The sequence below is a fragment of the Trachemys scripta genome, chromosome 11 (genome assembly GCF_013100865.1).
Source record: "Trachemys scripta elegans isolate TJP31775 chromosome 11, CAS_Tse_1.0, whole genome shotgun sequence".
Classification (NCBI taxonomy): Eukaryota; Metazoa; Chordata; order Testudines; family Emydidae; genus Trachemys; species Trachemys scripta.
The window spans coordinates 30940478-30961120 of NC_048308.1; the positions used below are offsets into that span (position 1 = coordinate 30940478).

General features: G+C 39.9%; 1 protein-coding gene across 5 annotated transcripts in view; it reads right to left on the reverse strand.

The window, feature by feature from the left end:
- Window positions 1-20643, reverse strand: part of RBMS1 (RNA binding motif single stranded interacting protein 1) — a 189627-nt gene that overhangs the window by 125536 nt on the left and 43448 nt on the right. The window contains exon 1 of one of the 5 annotated variants that reach the window (XM_034785627.1): window positions 1848-2477. The exons of the other annotated variants lie outside the window; for them this stretch is intronic. Within the exon in view, the coding sequence (XP_034641518.1) occupies window positions 1848-1910 (63 nt within the window). The 5' untranslated portion in view covers window positions 1911-2477. Of the gene's footprint in view, window positions 1-1847; window positions 2478-20643 lie in introns of those variants that run through there. 5 annotated transcript variants of the gene reach the window in all.

Consider the following 20643-nt stretch of genomic DNA (forward strand, 5'->3'; position numbering starts at 1 on the left):
AAAAAAAAGTCTGTTTGTTTTTCTAATTTAGTCAGGCCTTTTAGTTCTTTGAATCTAAGGAGTGCACTGTGAAAAGAAGAGCATCTTATCAGCATGCTCCAGACCAGCAGGCTAACTCAGATCCTTACACAAAACATACAGCCCTTCAGTAAAGAGGCCTCACCCTTAGAGTTGTCCTCCCTATTTCCTTGCTAACACCCTGTTGCACGCTAACAAACAAATGAACACACCAGACCCTAAGGTGCCTTACTTAATTAACTATCCTTTCAGGTAATGTAAGAAAATAGTGTCTAATACATTGGCTTCCCTTACAAAGTATGCAAACACACGATACAAGAGCTGAACTATGATTGCATCTGGGGGATTTGTTTATTTTTTTTTAAATCACCACCCAATAATCATATTTTATTACATACAGACACACACTTCAAATGCGAGAAGCAATGATCACACATTGTTGGATGTCATCTGCAGAATGTTGTTGAGATATCATCATAAGTGATTTGTATTGTAAGGATGTTTCTTTAAAATGGGGGAAGAGAGCAGCAAATTATGAAAGCTCACTTAAACTCTAAGTAAAGATAAACCTAATGTACACTGTTGCACTGATTAATTATCATAATCCTAATCATTCACATGCTTACCTATCAGAGAAACATACATGAATTTTAATTTTTTTAAAATTAAAATCAGTAATTCCATGAAACCCTGTAGTAAAGTGACGCTCTGTTACAATGTGATGTGATCTGATATTTCTATCTTTAATGCATCCCCACTCCAGACAGAATGACAATGCCTCCTGCACCATTATGATGATAAATTAATTTGTTTTCACTGCTGGGGGGGGGGGGGACTCAAAAGGTGATTTGTGTTTCCCCCTCCCCAGCCCACAAGAAAATAAATGACAGTGTGTGGTGGTCGTGAGTTGGTTGGGGGTTTTTTTGGTCAACCAAGCATCTTGCCACTGACTTCTAATCCATGTAACCTTTTCTATACAAGCACAGGGTCCTCACTTTTTCTGACAAACCTAAAGCACATGCTTTTTGTTTGTTTGTTCGGTCAAAGGTTTAATTAAAACTGGTCTGTTTTGTAATAAATACTATGTGACAAAGCCAATACTAAAAATCAGAAACAGGAAACAGTTTTCCTAGTCTCTCCCACCCCCACCGCAGCAAAGGATGTTGGTCTAACCATTCCAGCTGTTTCCAAAACTTAAGATGCTAAAATGTCCGTTTCAAAACAGTTCCATAGATGTGAATGGTTCAAGTTTATCAAAACTATCTGTCTGCTCATAAAATGTCACAGGATTTCCCTTGTACTGCTAGGGGAAAGGGAAGGGGAAGGGGAAGGGGAGAGGGGGGCTGGGGGGGCTGAAGCTCAGCCGCGACAGCCGAGGTTTTTTGGAGGGTATGGGGTTTTTTGTTTGTTTTGAAAGCACGTTCGTCCTTTTTGTCATTTTATCAGAAAGGAAAACATTCAGCCTGAAGTTTCGATTTTCAATGCATGTTGCAACTTCACTCCTTACCAAAAAAAAAAAAGTGTTGCAGAGCTCAGCAAAGCCAGGGCTCCCTGGGCGTCACACAACACGCCTCTCCGCTGCTAAGGCCACCCGGCTGAAGTCGCCTGACCGACACCAGATCTCCTCTCTTTCGGGTACTCAGCAAGGTCACCACCACGCAGCCTCGGAGAGGGGACTCTCCGTACAAGGCAGCGGGACGGGCGCAGCTGATCGCTAAGAGACTGGAAGTTACAGCCCCTGGCATTCACCCCCCCCCCCCCCCCCCCCCCCCCCCCCCCGACGTACCCACTCCTCCCCCTCCCGGGGAGGGGGAGCGCTACTCTCTTACCTGTTTCCTATAGGGAGTCCTGCTGCCGCCCGCCGGGTTACTGCTGCTATTGGGGAAAATCATCGCCCCGCCTAAGCCCCAGCTTCCCCTCGGGATGGGCAGCAAGTTTTGTGCCAACTTGCGCGCAGGGGCGGCTGCGGTGCGGGGCGAGGTGCCTCCCTCCCTCCCCGGCGGCGGCTGCTGCTGCTGCTGCCTCCGAGCCGGAGTTCCGCGCACGACGACGCCTCTCTCCCCCTTCCGCTCCGGGGATCAGCCGCGCGGCGCCTACCCGAGCAGCAGCAGCCGCGACCGAAGAGAGTTCATTGATCTGGCGGCGGCGGCAGCAGCGGGCGCTTCCCCAGCAGCGGCAGAGCCGATCCCACCTACCAGCGGCCTCAACCACCGCCCAGAGAGAGAGAGAGCAGCGCCGCAGGAGACAGCCCACAGCAGGCTCTGCGCCCGGCCCCTGCGCCCGGCCTGCCCCGCACGCCGCCGCCTCCTGCCCTGGCCGCTCTGCTCTGCGCAGCGGCGCTCGGCTGCCGCCCACTGCGCGGGACCCCGGAGGAGCAGGCGGCGGCCGCCCCTGTCCCGCCGAATGGTTGCTTCTGGCCCCCGCATACCGCACATTCCACGGTGCAGCCAGCAGCTCCCTGCGCACCAGCGGCGGCAGCACTGCGCCCCTGGGCTAGGCGCTCCGCGGCCAGGCGAGCGCTCCGGGGGGGCGACGCCTCCGCTGCACCTGGGGAAGGGCCCGAATATGCAGCCAGCAGGGGTCTAGTCTAGCCCTTTAATTTGCAGGGCCAGCAGCAAAGCACCCCCCCGCAGCCCTCCTTCCCCGGGCTGGGCAGAGCTGCGCCTTCGCTAAAGCTGTTCAGCCTGGCCCGGACGCACAGTTCAGTCTCACAAACGCAGGGGGAGACAGGGCCAGAACCGGCCAGCCTAAGGTTTTGCATGCTCGACCTCTAGACCAAGGTGGAAACCAGGCGCAAATCCAGAATGGATCGAAACTCGTTAAATGGCTGAGAAGGGGGCAACTTCTCATGGGGCCAGGGGTCTGAAAACTAACACCTGGATCTGGAATTTTGCAGTGGCTCAAACCAAAACCTTGGATCCAAACAACCCTAAACTTTGGGGCTAGAAGCCACCATGCTCGTGAGCCTGTTTAAAAACGTACATAGTCAGAAATCTAGTTCAAAACTTTGCAGTTTGTGTACATCTCTTCAAATATGTGATTCCCTTTCTTACACAGGATCAGAGAGAGACTGCAAGTTTACTTTTCAAAAGGACCAAAACCCTGTTCCCCTTGTAGTCAATAAGAGTTTTGCCAGTGATTGATTTTGCCTGTGTGACATCTACTGGATTGTCCCTCATGGCCTGAAAGAAGAACTAAAGTCATTAAGTCCAAAATCTCGCCTTATGGTCTGAGATAGATAGCACAGTTTTGGGGAATTCATCCATCCTAAATCCCACCAATCCCTCCAAATAATTTTTTTTTAAGTTTGAGGGAAATCCTATTCCCCCATAAAATTTAGGGCCTTGGGGAGTTTCGCAATTACTGGAAAATTAGATTCCTAACGTTTGTTGAGGAAAAGGGAGGCAAATGCCTTCCAAATTTTAGATGTGTTATTCAGAACTCTCAACCCTTTTTGTTGTGCCCTATCATTGGTTATGACTGGTTTATCTATAAAATAAAATTAGACTTTATTCAACTCCGTAGTTTCATAGAGGTGACTCTGTAAGAGGACCTTCCAGTGAGGACACCTAGTTCCAAGGTTTTCTTTGGTATTTTTTATTCTCTTTGATAGTAAGCACTCCAAAAATGGATTAGGAACATGGATTGCTGGGAAGAAACATAGATTTGCCATTTGGTTCAGCACTGAAATGTTGAGCTGCATACCAAAACTGCTATGCCAGCTCTATAGTGTTTGGTGCTGGTAGCAACTTGGAAAATGTCCACCCCTCTGAACCTTCAGTTTCTTTTTGCAATAAGCAGTCACTAAATATTTTGGTGCCATAGCACTTTGCTGCCCTAGACAACAGCATACTCTAGTATAGCCAACACTGAAAAAGCAGTGCCTCTTGGCAGAACTGTTATCTGTGTAACAGTAAACATCACCAAAACACACAAAAAAACCCACACAGCACTTAAAAACTGAACTCATCCACAGTTACATTCCATGTTAAACCTGACCTTTGAATAACTGTTCAGAACTAGTCAAAAACCACTCCCGATGTGTGGTATGTGCACGTGCTATCTTACTTCTGCATGCTTTGAATTAGTATTTCCAAGGGAAAAGAAGAACTGCACAAGGCTGGCAGCACAGTCTTCTAGTACAGGCGAGTCCCATCTTACGCAGGGGTTCCGTTCCGCGGTTAGTGCGTAAAGCAAAAACCGCGTATAGTCAAAATTACATTGAGTTGAATGGCGGGCAGAATCGCCCGCACTACAAGTACAGTATTAAAATTGTTATTTTTCTCTTTTTTTTTTCGACCGCGTAAAGCTGAAATTGTGCATGTTAAATGCGCGTAAGATGCAACAGACTTGTAGTCAATAAAAGTGAGAAAGATCTTCACGAATCCTCTACTCTTACAAAATGACTTTGGGAGTAGGAGACACCTGAATTGATATCTTCCTCCTGCCCCCAGATAACAAAGGCTTCTGAGGAACTTCAGTTTTCCCTTTCCCAATACACTTAAAAACTGGCAGGATGTAGACATTCCATATTCCATCACAGGTATTTTTAAAGCACCAATCATTGTGGTACTTAGATATCATTACAGGAATTAAAAGATTTAAGAACATTTCAAAAGGGAACTCTAAAAGCGGGAACTCTGCACTTTCATCCCCAGGTTGCTATTCTTTAGAGAGGATGTGGATTTCCCTCTTGTGAATTCAGTATGTGGCACGTGTTTTTTCAGGGACACTATATATAATGTTTGTGGTATAAAACATGTAACATTAAACCATTCTGTGAAAATTTGAATAGAAAACATCACCCTCAAGAGAGATTTCTTTTATTTATACTTTTGTTTAAAGGAGATTTGCAATGGCATTGTCGGAGGAGAAAGTGTATTAGCCTTGATGTCCTGGCCAAAGTAGCATTCAGCCTACCAAAATTCTCCCTGCATATCCAAATGTATACAGTAATCTTCCTCAATTCTTGCCCTAAATTATGAAATAGTCTTGCCTTGTGTGCTGTTAAACAATAGCTATGTTCTACCCCAGAGCTGGCAGTGGCATTTTAGTGATGTAATGGTGGGTGAAGTGATTTCTGTGTCTGAGACCGAGTGTGCGTGAGAGAGAGAGAGAGAGAGAGAAGACTAATAAGGCTCGACGGTACCTTCTGGGAGGAAAAGTGTTCTATATGTTTAAGATTTTACTGAGCACTTTTCCCACATCTTTTCTAGGATAAAAGGATCATCACTTGTTTGCAAATAAGACCCTCAGTCTTACCCTGCTAAGAGTAAAAATATTGAAACAGGCTCTTTGAAATGTATACAGAAGTGGACATTTAAATCACATTTGTCAAGGAAATTAATATTAATTGTGTTATAACCGATGTGAACATATGTGTTAGTATGCAGGCACCTTCCTGGTTAAAGTTATAAATATGCAATTCAGTTTGTTCCTGAGGGGAATTGGTAAGCATGGAGGTTCTAAAGGTACCTTGATTAATATTTTGACAGTTTCTTTAACTACCAGGAGTTGCTTAGTCAAAAAAGAAGGCAGCTTGCGGAGCAGAGCTAGTTACATTTTGTGGTTAAAATCTTCGTTCATTGCATGTTTATTGTTCAGAGATAGTTAAAAGATGTGTATTTGTGGATAAATTAAGGCCAGATCTGAGTTGAGCATACCACCAAGGGGTATCTGAACACCTAGACAGCAACAGGAAGCCTTCAAAGGAGCTAGAGAATATCTGGAAAACTTGGAAGCTTCCAAGTAATTACCATCAATCTCAGCAAACAGCAGATTGGTGAAACTAAACTCTTATTCTGTAAACAGTTCCACATACATAAATCACAGCTTCATGATTCAAATCAAATCCATGGTTTCTTACTGTACACAAAGCTAAATGAACTCTGTGGAAACCCTCCATCAAAGGTCATTCACTGCTGTGGTGGGACAGGTAGTGTTTCTGCCACTTCCCTCCCTAGAGGGTTCTGTTTTAGTAGGGTAACTTTAGTTTCCACTAGGGGCTCCTAGGAGCCTAGTCTGGATGTGCTGAATTCATGCATTCCACCAGCTGCCCTGGCCATGTCCCCTTGTGAGCCAGTGCCACCCATATGGGGGGGCTGTCTACACACACCCCTGGTGCAGGGAAGGTTATGAGCACTTTGCACTCTCCCCTTCCAGTTGGGTCTTTCTACCATCATGGTCCTTTGTCACAGTATGTGTCAATTTATGAAGCCCAGCCCACTGAGCAAAAGGATAAAATCTGTAATCACTTCTGCAGTCAGCGCTGTTCCAAAGATGTTTCTCCTTGTAATTTAATTTACTTTATTCCACATATCATGAACAGTGACATCTAAATCTAAAAGTGGGTGTGCCATACTGACACAAAGAAATGCTCAGAGTCAATTTACCGCACTGGGTAAAGATCTTCCAGTGTATGACACAAAACAGGTCATGCAGGTGGATGCTGAGAAGCAGAACAATGCATAAGAAACATTTTAAAATATGCTAGATGGGATATGAAAACAAACTGCATGTTAGGAGTGCTGAGCATTTCCTGGGGGGGAAATGCTGTCAAGGGAGCTGACAGCATCACACAAAATCAGACTTTAACTTTAGCACTAAACTGTTAAGAGATGGAGCAAGAAAAGCATTTAAGATAATGGCCCATGGAATAAAGCAAACTAAATTACAAGGAAAGCTGCCTCAGTGACTGTTAAATAATCTCCCAATTAATTGCTTTTGTTTAAGCTTTATGTATCATAAGTTAAGTGTCCGGATGACCAAAAGTAAAAAATAAATAAATCATATTTTGCTAAATGAGAAAGTGAGGGAGAAGTCAGCAGAACATGGAAGAAATTAAAGTCATGAACATGCAAAGTGCTTCTATTCATAAACTACAATATGACATTTTTCTTGGGAAAAGGAAGGACATACTGAAGAAACAATGATTTCTGCAAAAAAACTTACAACTTACTAAGAGGCAGAAGAAAGATACACAAGCAGAGAAAACTAAGAGAATGAGAAACAGTTGTTTAAGAACATATTCCTAACATTACAAAAATAGTCACAGGAATATATACAGAAGTCAAATAGTCAAAAGTAAGAATGCAACCTCCTGCCTACGTTCAAGAGCAAAAAGTAAAGACAGATCAGACTCTTCAGGGAAACCATTTTCACCAGGGCTGACTCAAAACAGCTGCAGCAAGATATCCAGATTTAAATTTTGGAATTTGATTTTTAAAAATGCTGTATCACGACTGATATCACACCCATTCTTTGTCATCTTCACCTATCCAGAAATCCAGTTCTAATCCCACCCTACCATTTCATCTCCTTTTTCAAAACAAGTTCTTCCTCTAGCGTAAATCTCTGATTCCCTCTCCCCTTTTTTCCATCTGTTCCACAGCTCTATGCTGTCTTTTCTCTGTAACTCTCTGAGTAAAATTCACTCTTTTATTAATGCTGCCAAATTTAGTGTATGTGAAATGCTCTGGCCATTGAGTTGGTTCTTCTTTTGAAATTTCCCCTTAAAATCTACCTTTCCATTGTAATTTATGTCTGACTTCTTGTTTTGTGAAATGTTGTATGAAGGACATATTATAAAAGCAAATCACACCATAATAGGTAATTTTTTTTTATTTTCTTCATTGATTATTAGTGCAAAGAATGTGAATATAGTGAACGATACAATCTATTGTTAATACCATACCAGCACTTTGTAATATTATGGAATGTATTATTTATTTCTTGAAAGCCATGGTCAAGACATTACTTCATAAGAGCATTTCCACTGTCAAAACAAATGCCCCTTTGCTTATCATATGCTGTACATTCTGGGAAGTTTAAGTCTGAAAGATATTACTGTAATGCATTATACTACAACAGGAATCTAAGGAAGTTGCTTATATTTGACAAATTAGGTAATGACAACACAGGACAAAAACCAACCGTGGTTTGTGAAACTAACCAAAGTGACTCAAAAGAGCTGAACTCTGCCATTGGTATGATAATGCCAGACACTTGTTGGAACCTATAAAACAATTCAGATTCTATAAACAATTGCCAGAATTACTGTAAAACAAAGTGATAAAGATGGAGTGAGATGACAAAGTATATAGGTAATATTAACCAGTAAAGCAGTGAAAACAGTGCAAATTCATTACTTCATCAAGAGTTGCATACACTTAAAGAAAGACTTAAAATATCCAGCTACTCTGATATAATTATTTGCTCACTGTTTTGTATATTTAGGGAGGGGGGAGGAGTAGGTGGAGACAGGGAAAAGTTACCTACTACTTAACATTTTTTATGAAATGATAAATGATCTCTTGGAAATATTTGTGTGCATAATTATGAGTATGTTGAAACTAAGGATGGTAATAAAAGAGAGAGAAAATCTGGAAATACCCAAACATACTTTGTAAAGCATCAAAATAAAGGTGTTCCATAAAGCAAAGCTTGGTTACATATGCTGATGCTCCAGCAGAGGATGGACCATGTGAACCAATATTTTTCTCCTACTACAAACTGGCTAAGTTTTATTTATTTCTTAGAAACTTCAGAAATAAGGAAGAGACAGAAAGAAATGCAAAGAAACCTACAATCAAAATGTGTTTGAAGATAAAATAAATAGTCAGAAATACTAAAGAAAGGGAATGTTGTTTAGTGGTTAGAGTACGGAACCGAGAGTCAGTAAAATTTATGCATTTTATTCCCTTCTGTGTCACTGTTTTCATATCTGGGACTGTGAACTGACATCAGTGGGGTATTTCAGAGCTCAGAACTTCTGAAAATCCGACCCCAAATCTCTCTGTGGCTCAGTTTTCATAACTATAAAATTGGGAGAGTGCTTAAGTGATTCACAGAGATGTTGTGAAGATGTTTGTAAAGAACTTTGAACCCTTGAATTAAAGTTAAATGCTATTAACTGAAACAAATTCTCTAATAAAACAATGAAGAAGACTGGCATAGCTACATACATCCTATCATCATTGGTTGCCAAAATAGGTCATTATAAAAAAAGGAAATAGAGGCAGAAAAAAGGAGTAACTTAAAATATGGCATAGCATACAAAAGAATAGCAAGCATGTGACAAACTGGAACATGGGACATTATTGCCATTAATGGCAAGACTAGGCCACCAGCCCCAAGCTGCATGCTTGCAGAAACCTTGAAGAAAATAAAGGGCAAAAGTTTCCTCTGTACTCTGGATAACTATCCCCAGTTCTGAACTTGCAAAAGATCCACATGGCAGACTGGAGAGAAGAATTTCCCACTCCACAGATGATAGTATTCACATCAATAGCTTAGATCAAAAACAAAATCATGACTCCTTCCCAACTATGCCTTTGTCCCAACATTGACACTTGCTAATTTTTAAAACCATGATTTCAGAAAATGTTCCCTGGAACCAAGTACTGTTGTATTTGTTTGACATGCTGATTCAGCTCTTGGCCTCCAAGCTGCCAAGAAGGTATCTGTGAGTGTCAGCTGCTGTGTGAAAAGGAGGAGGTCATCAAACTCATTTCATAATTCACTGAACAGCTATCAACTAAAAACAATTTTTGGCTACCACCATTCAGAACTATAACTAGCAATGAACTTCTTGATCATCCCCCCAATTACTACCTCAACTCCCATGACAAGAACTAAATATCAGTCCAACCAATAGTTCCAGCACCAATTTCCACTTTCAAAGATTGCATTTTTCCACTTATTATTCTGAGGTGCATGTCGTGCAGTAGACATAAGAAAACAAATTTCCATTTATGTGCAAAATTATTTACGGTGCTCCTCATTAGAGCCATCATAGGATATGGGAGACAGTTAAGATTTACAAATGCACATATAATTGGGCCCCAGAAAAGTCAGGAAGTTTCTAGTTAAGGTTGCTACAATGATCTGACCTCATCCCCATTGTGAAGTTGTATTACAATAGGTTTGGGTGAACTAGTCTGGGCAAAGAAAGAACAAACCTGAACTTTTGCCCATTACCTGAACGTTCTTTGACATTCTCCACTGCTTTAGTAACTCTTCTTTATCTTAGCCAGTTACAGCTCTGCTCTGGGGCTCCACACAGCAAGGGGTCTCCCAATTCCAAGATCTCAAAGGGAGACTTCCATCAGAGCCAGTGATAGGATCTTCACACTGTCCCGCTGCCAGCAGTCCAAGTGACTTACAGTTATTTCTGAGCATAGTGCTTACTACCAAATGTAGGTCCATAGAGTTCAATGCAAACACTTCAGAGTTTATGGAATTCTAGAACAGCGGTTCCAAACTGTGGATCAGGACACCAAAGTGGGTCATGACCCCATTTTAATGGGGTCACCAGGACTGGTGTTAGACTTGCTGGTGCCTGGGACTGAAGGTCCAAAGCCCAAGTCCAAGCCCCGCCACCCGGGGCCAAAGCCCGACTCCCACCGCCTGGGGCTGAAGCCAAAGCCTGAGGCTTCACCCCTGGGTGGTGGGGTATGGGCTTCGGCTTCAGTGCTGGGTGGCGGGATTCAGGTTATAGGTCCCCTGCCCCAGGCTGAAACTCTTGGGCTTTGGCCTCCCACCTAGGATGGGCCCAGGCTTCATTCTCCCCTCCCATCCCCCCAGGGTTGTGTAGTAATTTTTGTTGTCAGAAAGGGGTTGTGGTGCAATGACGTTTCAGAAACGCTGCTCTGGAACATTAAGGATTTCAGCAGCTGGCAATAGGGTCACTCCAGGGTTTGTTACTGGGAAGAACTAGGGAATGGATCTGGCAGGTAGAATTGGACTATTTTCTCCATGGTATTTAATTGTGCAACTACCCAGACATCTGCATTTGCACACATTGGTTTCTATGTTTCTTTATCAAGTTCATCTCTGGTGTAACTGGACACAACTCCAATAAAGCCAGTGGATTAACACCAGGGTTAAAACTTGGTCCATTATGTTTATGTGATACCTTTTCTGGTGATGTGCCAACAAGAGGTGAAAGTCAATAAATACCACCTTCCATCCTATTAAAAGATAAGTATTTTACCCCTCCAAATCATAAATATCACTGAAAAGATACGGCTTGGGAGTTTGTAAAATCATAATCACACACTGCTTTGGACTATGTTATGTCTTTCAGGTCATTAATGTAATCTAGTGTGCCACAGTCTAGTCCAAAACAACATCCCATTATGTTTGATGAAGTAAGCTGTGAAAAACAGGTGAGTTTTGTACACCCACAGGTAGCTTGTGTGCTGTAATACTGATATGTACTTTATAAACTATGAGAGGTTACCAACTTTGAAAAGCAAACATACCCGCTTCTTATATTTTCATTGTAATCAGCTACTTTAAAGCAGGCAGTCTCATTACTATAAATTGCACTGGAGGCATTTTTGACTTGCAAAGGAATTCATAAAAATCATGTCAGATCATGTCAACTAAGAGGTTATATAAATCACATTTTTCTACAAAGTGAAAAATACATTTCACATCCAAGAAATTTCAGATTGGTTTATGAATAGAGCCCACTGTTTTAGAACTTTGTGATGAATCTTAACATGACTGTGGGCCCCAATAAACCAGACAATATGAAAAGGAAGTTAAAAACCTAAAAAAGGCTGGATCTTTGTATATTATTCCTCCTACCCACTATACTTTCACCAAGGCTGTTATTCCATTCCATAGAAAGACCAGTTCCTGAGAGGTCCTAATCCTGCAAGGCATTATGTTCACTGCATACACACAGAGAAATTAGATAAAAACCTAACTACTCTTGCTGGAAGACTGCAAAGTAACACTACTTTATTTCTTAGAAATCAAATTGCTAACACACAAGAACCATAAAACAGAGAGAGACAAAGCAAGCTGCTCCCTAAAACAACGAGACACAATTCACCCCAAGCTAGCTGTTTACAGACTGACTGCTGCTCCCAGATACTTCACTACAAAGCCCTTTAGTCTGCAAGCCAGGTCAGGAAAAACCCTTACCACCCCCACCCTTGAAGTGATAACTTGCAATTCCAACATAGTCCTCAATATACCACACAAAGCAATTAAGCATGCACACAATTTAAGCATATGTTCATATAAATGGTCTTCTTGAAGATACTACAGCCTTTGTCTACACTAGGAAAAAAGGTGTGTTCTTAACTCAAGTTAGCTAAATCCAAGTGACAAATCAATTTGTAGTTTTCACATGTGTTATTGGGTCAAGGTAAACCCTAGGTTCCCCCATAGTCTTTAACTCAACCTGCTAGTATGTGTTAAAACTACAAACTGACTTGTGTTACTTCGTGTTACCTTGTGCTAGCTAACTCCAGGTAAGAACCCACCCTTTTTCCAAGTGAAGGTGCACCCTAAGATTTCTCATGTGAGCACAATTTCTATGTGCATGGTTTTGCAGGATTTGGACGAGCGTGAATAAAAAAAGGAGGCAAAATTAATTTCTGGTGTAATTCACACATACTGATTATCTTCAACACATATTATACCACAGATGAATTTGGTCAAATGCTCTTAATTCATGTAAAGAAAACAGGAAGCTTGTGAGGCTATTACCTGAAATAGAGATAATTACTTAAAATGCAAACACAGCTAGATGTCTATGGAAAAATATTTTTTAAACAAAAAAAGGTAAAGTTTTGTCTGAAAGCTAAGGCCCTATCGGAAATCCCTTTGAGCAGATTCACTCAAAAGAAAAAACTCATTTTTGTAACAATTTTCAGATGAAATATTTTGACATTATACCAATGTAGCAGACAGCGAAGAAAGTACTAATTTCCCCAGAAATGATGCCTCTATTCCTCAGAATATATACATCAATAATTTAGACTACTTTTGAAGTCTTTAATAAAACAAATTGCACCATTTGTCAATTTACCAAAAGGTTAATGGAAACATGTATTACTCAAACATTTCAATTTAAGACAATTATATCACCTTACTATCAATATACTGTATTCTATCTTCCACAGTACAATTATTCTGTTGGCTTAATTGATGAAAATTAGTTAATTAATGATTTTCCATTACATCAATCTGTCAAAATTCAAGCACTGAATCAATTGCACTACAATTGGTTTGTTAAAATATAAAACTGTTAAACAATCAACAACTCATTAACTACCAGCTATACCTGATTCTCAGTGCTGATTACATGAAATTAGCAGCTCACTTAGTGATGGGAATTATTTTATGATACATTGCTCCAGATGTTATTTTGTGGTGTACTACTAAATTGTTACTTTTTAAAATTTCTTTCAAGAGTTGTGAACCATAAAATAAAAGCACCTAATAAGCAAAAAAATAATATCTTCATGCAGAGAAACTCCAGGTTTCAAGTACAGGATTTAATGCTATTTACTGTACTATTAAGCTTATTTGGTAGCTGATCAAACTAATCAAAATGTAATTTGGAAGAGTTGGTAGAAACATGTGGTGAATGTATACTCTCTTTTCACTGAACTCTCAGCTCTGACCACAGTCAAAACAGAAAGTAAATACCTACTTACAGTTTTAACTACTGGAATATAAGATCTATAAATCATAGAATCATAGTACTAGAAGGGATCAGAACGATCATCTAGTCTAACCCCTTGCCAAGATGCAGGATTTGTTGTGTCTACACCATCCAAGACAGATGGCTATCCAGTGTCCTTTTGAAAATCTCAAAAATACATTAGCAAAATGCCCATGCCTTTTGTCCTCAGATCTGAAACCTGGTCTACACCTAAAAATGAGATCAACCTACATCACTCAGGGCTGTGAAAAACTGTGCACCCTGCATGACTTAATTAGGTCAACCTAATCTCCCCACACTGTAAACTCAGCTAGGGCAATGGAAGAATTCTTCCGTCAATTAACTACTGCCTCTTGGAGAGGGGGATTACCAACATCTATGGAAAAATCCCTTCCGTCAATCCAGGAAGCACCTACACTACAGCACTACAGTGGCACAGTTTCAGCACTGCAGCTGAGCCACTGTAGCTGTCCTGTGGAAGACATACCCTCAGTTGGATTTGCAAATGAAGCCATCTTTGTTTAAAAACAATACTGCAATACTAAACAGAGTACCATGTACTACCGTATGTTTGAAATCTGATTAATAAAGTTGTGTAACTGTTAACATAAGAGTGTAAAAATGGTGTGATTTAGCAATCTGAATCTAATATCTGAATATTAGTGTCTTATACATATAAAAGGAGTGTGCGTGTGTTTAGAACATGTGTATAATGAGAAAACTTAACTTCAAAATTTCACTCTATACAAATCTTCCTTTAAAGGCTAAGCTCATGGTTACACTTATTTCCTATTCAGTCATTTTCTTATTTAAAACCATTGAACTTTAATGTGAAATACAATCATTACAAAACCAGAAAGGAATTTGAACAGTAACAGACTTAGGCACGTGGACAATATAATAATCATAAGTGATGTAAATAACAATTGCTGTTACTGTCTGGTCTGATTGAATCAGAAGATAGCAAGAGTCAAAACCTATCTCCTGCATAGATAATAGCCTCTTTACAGCTCTTTGGTTGTATAGGCAAGTCACACGTGCAAGATTTGTTGCACAGAAAGCCAGCCTTCTCCAAGATGATTGGCTCTTCAGCTTCTTTGGAGTGGGTTGGAGAGGAACTCACAACTAAATGCTCAACAGACTCTAAGATGACATAGTCTATGTCTACTTAGCACTTTTGTCAGTCAAACTTTAGTCAGCCAGGGTGTGAATAAACGACCCCCTAAGCATAAATTTTACTGACAGAAGCACAGGTGTGGACAGTGCTATGTCAGCGGAAGACGCTCTCACGCCGACATAGCTACCACCTCTCATGGAGGTGGCTTTATTATGCCAACAGGAGAGCACTCCCGTCGACATAGACCATCTGCATAAGACACACTACAGCAGTGCAGCTGAGCCACTGTAGTGCTTCCAGTGTAGAGTAGCCCTAAGACATCATGACTGACAGCATAGGCCTTAGTTTAGGGAGGAGTTACTATACATCATCATAAAAAAGAGTGAGGAGACCAGTTCATAGCCTGAATAATATTAGAACTCTGGCTTCCTGCTGCCTGCAGTTCCTACAAAGGATTATCATATTTGGCCAGAAAGATGCCATTTCTGATTGGAATAGTCAAAAGGTTTGAAAAATAGCCGCACAAATATTACATTTGACAAGTTTAGTATAACACATATTACATTATTTAGCACTTAAAAGTGAAAGACAATTTCTCACTACAAGGCTTACAGGGAAGGTAGGTACCTAGAACTGATTAATCTAACAGATCCTAAAGTAACCTCCATGCCTACACTGGTTTGGGTTACACTTTAACTTTAATTATTAGCTAACTATACAATGCTTGATTGTTAAGCTTGAAAATCTTGTTGCAAAAAAACAAACAAAAAATCCATATGATATCACAGTCAAATATTCAGAGAAATGGGTCTACTATGTCTTACTGTATCAGAGGGGTAGCCGTGTTAGTCTGGATCTGTAAAAAGCGACAGAGTCCCATGGCACCTTTAGTCTATAAGGTGCCACAGGCTTCTTTGTTGCTTTTTATGTCTTACTGATTATTTTTTCAGCTACCAGTATACTCTTAAGAATTTCTAAAACAAAGTGAAAACCGAGATTTTCAGATTTATATCCAGGAAGATAATGATTATGCAAACTTTAAGGTGAGACATGATTTTTTTTCTTCATTTTGCCCCAAAGATAGTATTTCTTTCAATTACTTCTCCCAGCTCATTTGGGTTTTTTTTAACTGCATTGAATTAAAATTTTAAAAAAGATAAAACGGAAAAAACCTCTCATGTTAATTTTTAATACGTATGTAGTTTTATGTGTCTAATTTTGAGGTTCTTTCTGCCAGTTAATGGGATTTTTTTTCCACTGATTTCAATGGGAGCGGTGTCAAGTCCTTGATCCTACCATCTGATATGTGCAGGCAAACTTATGTGGAGATCCGTTAAAGTCAATTGGTCTCTGCATGCTGCACAAGATTGGGTATGAAGGATAGATCCTGCAAATGGATCTATGTGTGTGCATGGGGCTCTCCCCATGGGCCCCTGCACAACGTCAGGCTTGTGCCCAAACAGATCAATTTGTAGGACCTAGTCCTTAGATTGTAAACTTATCAAAGAAGGGATTTAGGGACAAACTGAGGTCTCATCTATTCCTGGTGTACATCCAAAGTGATTCCTTAGTCCAAATGTTAATGGGTGTAATTGGGAGCAGAATTAGCACTTCTTTCTTCACACACAATTTTAAAGAGCCATGTACATCAATGGCATAATAATAATATTGTTAATTGATATTGCCATAGCAGCAGACAGAAACATAAAAAAGAAACAAGAAGAGAAAATAGCGAAGTACGAAGAACTCTGCCACGGAGTGGAATGATTATGAAAAACTAGTACAAAGACAGTCCCAGCGATTAGTCGAGCACTTGCAGCAATCCCTAAGGATATGAATGAGCAGCTCAAGGACACTTTAGGAGTTATATCCTGAAGACAGTGCTCTTTGGCATTGTGAAAATGTTAAGGAAAATCAAAGGAGAACAAGTGCATTTGAGCACCTAATGCAGGAATACTGCAGAGGGTTTTAATGAAACTCCTGACTACGCGTCAGTTTGTGGTCAGGATTGATGATGACTCATGGGGATAAATTTTAGACAGTAGCTTTCCCCTTTTTATGCTTAAAGACCTTATCTGTTGTGAAGGCTATTTGTTTAAAAATACAAAAACAAAACAAAACATCCCCTTGATGTAATACTGAGGGATGATAATGTGGGGGACAGCATGAAATATCAGATTTGCATCTACTTTATGTAACTCATTTGTACTATGTATAAGGCCTGATCCTGCCATGTAATGTGCACTGTGATCACTGGCTTCTTTTCTGAAATTAAAGGGAAATATAAATGAAATTCAACAACATCTGGGTATTAAAAGTATTTTCATTTGAAAAGCTCTACAACAGTAAATGAATTCCACTTATTGTTATAAAATACTGGATAACAAGCTTGTTACACAAATGGACTAATGCAGACAGATATTTCATTTTTGTGCATAATTATGATACTTTAATAAGGGTGGGGGTAAAGTCCCTTCTTGGCTGGATCTCCAAATTGAAAGGGTTTTGAAGGTAATGGAAGTAAGCATTGTGCTAGGACTCAGGCATGATTACTTCCTGCAGGCATGTTTTTGTCATTGTGCCGCCACCCCTCCCTGTGACTTCTAAACAACCCAGGGTCACAGTGTCCTCTCTTTAATTAGTATCTCACTGCTGGAGGGAGGGGAGCATGTCAAGGAAAAAAGAATGAGAAGACACAGTAAACAAAGGTCCTCAAGGGCAACTTAATGATTTGGGCAAGCAATGGAAAAAATGCTCAGTACTTTGTTGGAGGTAAAGTTAAAAAAAACAGAAGATGGTTGGGGTTGGATATAATTTTAATATTAGCTATATCTATTTGGACAAAATAGAAGGAAGTCATGTTGAAATAGGAACACATTCTGTTCCCAGAAGGATTTATCTCCCATCAGATGAGTATATAATCTGTATTTTACAAGAAGGCCAACTAAAATATCGGTTTTACCCATAAAGCTGTTGAAAGCCTGAGGTACACTCTGTGGGTGTTTCGTTTATTTATTTATTTAAGTATAATTGAGTTGTGTGGGTGAAAATAATTATTTTTATTTTCACTAAAACTTCTAATGCTCAATACTTTATATGGAAAAGTATTTCTGCTGCAAGGCCTAAATAATTGATATATTATGGCTGAATAATTTACATCTGCATTTTCCATATTTGCCAACACTAGAAATGTATGAATAGGGATATCTGAGGAGAAAATAAGGATATGACAGGATATAAAATAACGTTATAAGAACTACACCAATTTACACCAGCACAGAATTTGGCCCAAAGAGGCTTTTAGAGGGACAAATCAGAAAAATGGCAAATGTCACTAAAATTAGGGGCTGTCCCTATTAAATGGGGTGGGGGACTGGTGTATGAGTTAAATATTTAACTGTTACAAGGCCTGCTTTACATTTTTTGAAGGAAAATTGGGTCTGAATTCACAAGATGACACAAGAGAGAAATTCTGCATACATCTTGATAGCTAAATGTAGCCCAGGATTCAGCACTCAATTATTTTCAAGGGTTGGGAATGTAAATTCTTCTGCTTAAAATCAATGCATTCAGAGCATTCTCTGGTGCTCTTACAATATTTCAAATACATTCCTCTCTGTCTTTTCCTGTTTGTTTGAGTTACTAAACTTTACATGCCATATCATGCCACTGTTCTTTCAGCAGAACTCCTCATTCAAAGCAATGTAGAGTATGGGTTTAAAGATGGTGGCATGATATGAAGCTAAGTATTCTGTTACTCTACTTGAAATTTAAATATAGTTATACCAGTGGTGCCAACCCTTGTGATTTTATCATCAGCCTCACAATATATGGTATTTTTCTTCAAGCCCCAAATTCTGGAGTCAGGTGATTACATCAGAATCTCACCATTCATTTAAAAAAAAAAAAGTTAAGTTGCTAGCCCTCAGGGTTATGGGAAATAGCTTAAAATCGGGAACTCTAAAGGCTCAAACACCAGAAAGCAAATAAAAAGAATCCAAAATGATGCCAATACTCTTATACCCATGTGAGTGGAAACTGAATGTATATTAATACACCTAATTCACCCTGCAGGTCTCCTCAGTTCCTCTTTTTGTCAAACGGAGAAAATAAGGTGCCTACAGTGGTGGTTGAGTAAAGGGTCTAGGCTATCTTAGCTGAGAGGTACCAAGTTCATCCTCTATGTCATCCAAACGCACCTATTTGGGCAACCCAGCCATGCAAATTAGGAACAAACCCATAATTTGGACGAACTGGTTGAACAGGAACATTGTATGGATTCAATTTCCCAATTTGTCTGTGATGAGGACTCTGTCACTTTTCTAATACTAAAGCAATATTATGACCTGGCACCCTCCATAGAGTGGCAGCATTTACAACTAAGACATTTGCTTACACATCAATTTTGCCCTAGATCTGCCAGACACTCCAGAACTACTGGGAACCTTAGAAATGCTTCATAAACTCCTCAGGGCCATGTCATCTAGGTATACTTTGTTAATGAAGAGGAACTCCATTAGTCCAGAGTTCTTTGTGAACGTGTCACAGTCTTTATGAGAACCCTAATGGCAGACCATATTATGTAATGTTAGAAATGCTTCTGAGGGTCTCAGACTACACTTGCTACAACAAAAGATTTTGTTCAAAATGTACTGGGCGCCACAGGAGTTGCACAAGATAAAGGCCTTGTCCTTTGATGTTTGTGGCGCTGTAACAAAGGAAAAGAAACCTTGATGCATATACTATGAGACTGTCCAACAGTCAGGCAGCTGTGGAAAGAGGTGAACACGAGTTAAAATAGGGCTCGACTTCAGAAGCCAAACATTATATCCTAGGTTATTTCCCTGATAAACTGGGTTAATTTTCACCACAAAGCCTTTGGTTCTTGAGCACTTCAATGATCACCAAGAGCATGATTTTACAAAAAATGAAAGAGAAGGCTTATGCCCAAAACAGAGTTGTGGTATTTGGATCTGAGTTAGCAGCTAAACAAATAATAACTTATCTCCAGAGAGAGCAATTATAATGAATTTGAAGAAACTTGGACCCTGTTTCTAGGTACATTTGGATAAAAATGTTCAGATGGCTCAAATAATGCCAGACCTTCATTCCACCTACCCAGTTCTCTTTTTCCCACCCCTCCTCTCCCTATTCATGTATGTCTTCGCTTCGCCTATTTTATTACAGTTACCTTCACCCAAGTTATGTCTATATAGTTTTGTACTGTCTGGTCTTGCAGCTTTAACAAGATGTAGAATTGCGTAAGTGCATAATGCTATTTGAGATTCTGTGAAGTATGCAGTATTTGGAAACATACACAAGTTGTAAGTCATTTACCTTTTTGTACTTTTTATTGTCTGTTCCTTTATGAAAATAATAATAAAAAAAATTAATCACACACACATACACAAACAAAAGAACCCAAAATGTTTTATTTTTGAAATCTCATTATTTTTAGGTCAATCTCATGATTTTTAGCAACTTGACTCATGCTTGTAGATAACACTCAGGGGGTAGATGATATTGTAATTCTTCAATGCCTGCAGGACCCCCAAATAACTGTATCAGAAAATGTCTAATTAACTAATGAAAAATCCAGCAAACAACACTTAGCTCTAAACTGATGAGAAATAAAAAGTATATTTAAAACATATGAATGTTAGTTTTAAAAACACTGACATTGATTAAAGATTTGCATAGTGAACCACTTACAAGAAATTACCTCAGCAGGGTGCGTGTGTTCAGTTTCATAATCACAAAGCGCCCTGACTCCATGGTATTAAATTCCAAGCAAGCGTGCATATTAAGCTGAATTTAACTTTTTTCAGGAAATGACTTTACTCAAGATTGAATACAGCTGTTAGCAAAGTCCACTGTTCCAAAAAATGCTTTTATGCAAACTGAAAAAAATGGTTCTAGAGGTGTGGATTCACTTTTCACTGGTCCCACAAGCAAGATTCTGATCGAGTGGCAAACTTCATGGAAGCCAGGCTGTATTTTTAGAAAGTATTATTGAAAAAATATTATTTAAATATTAAAA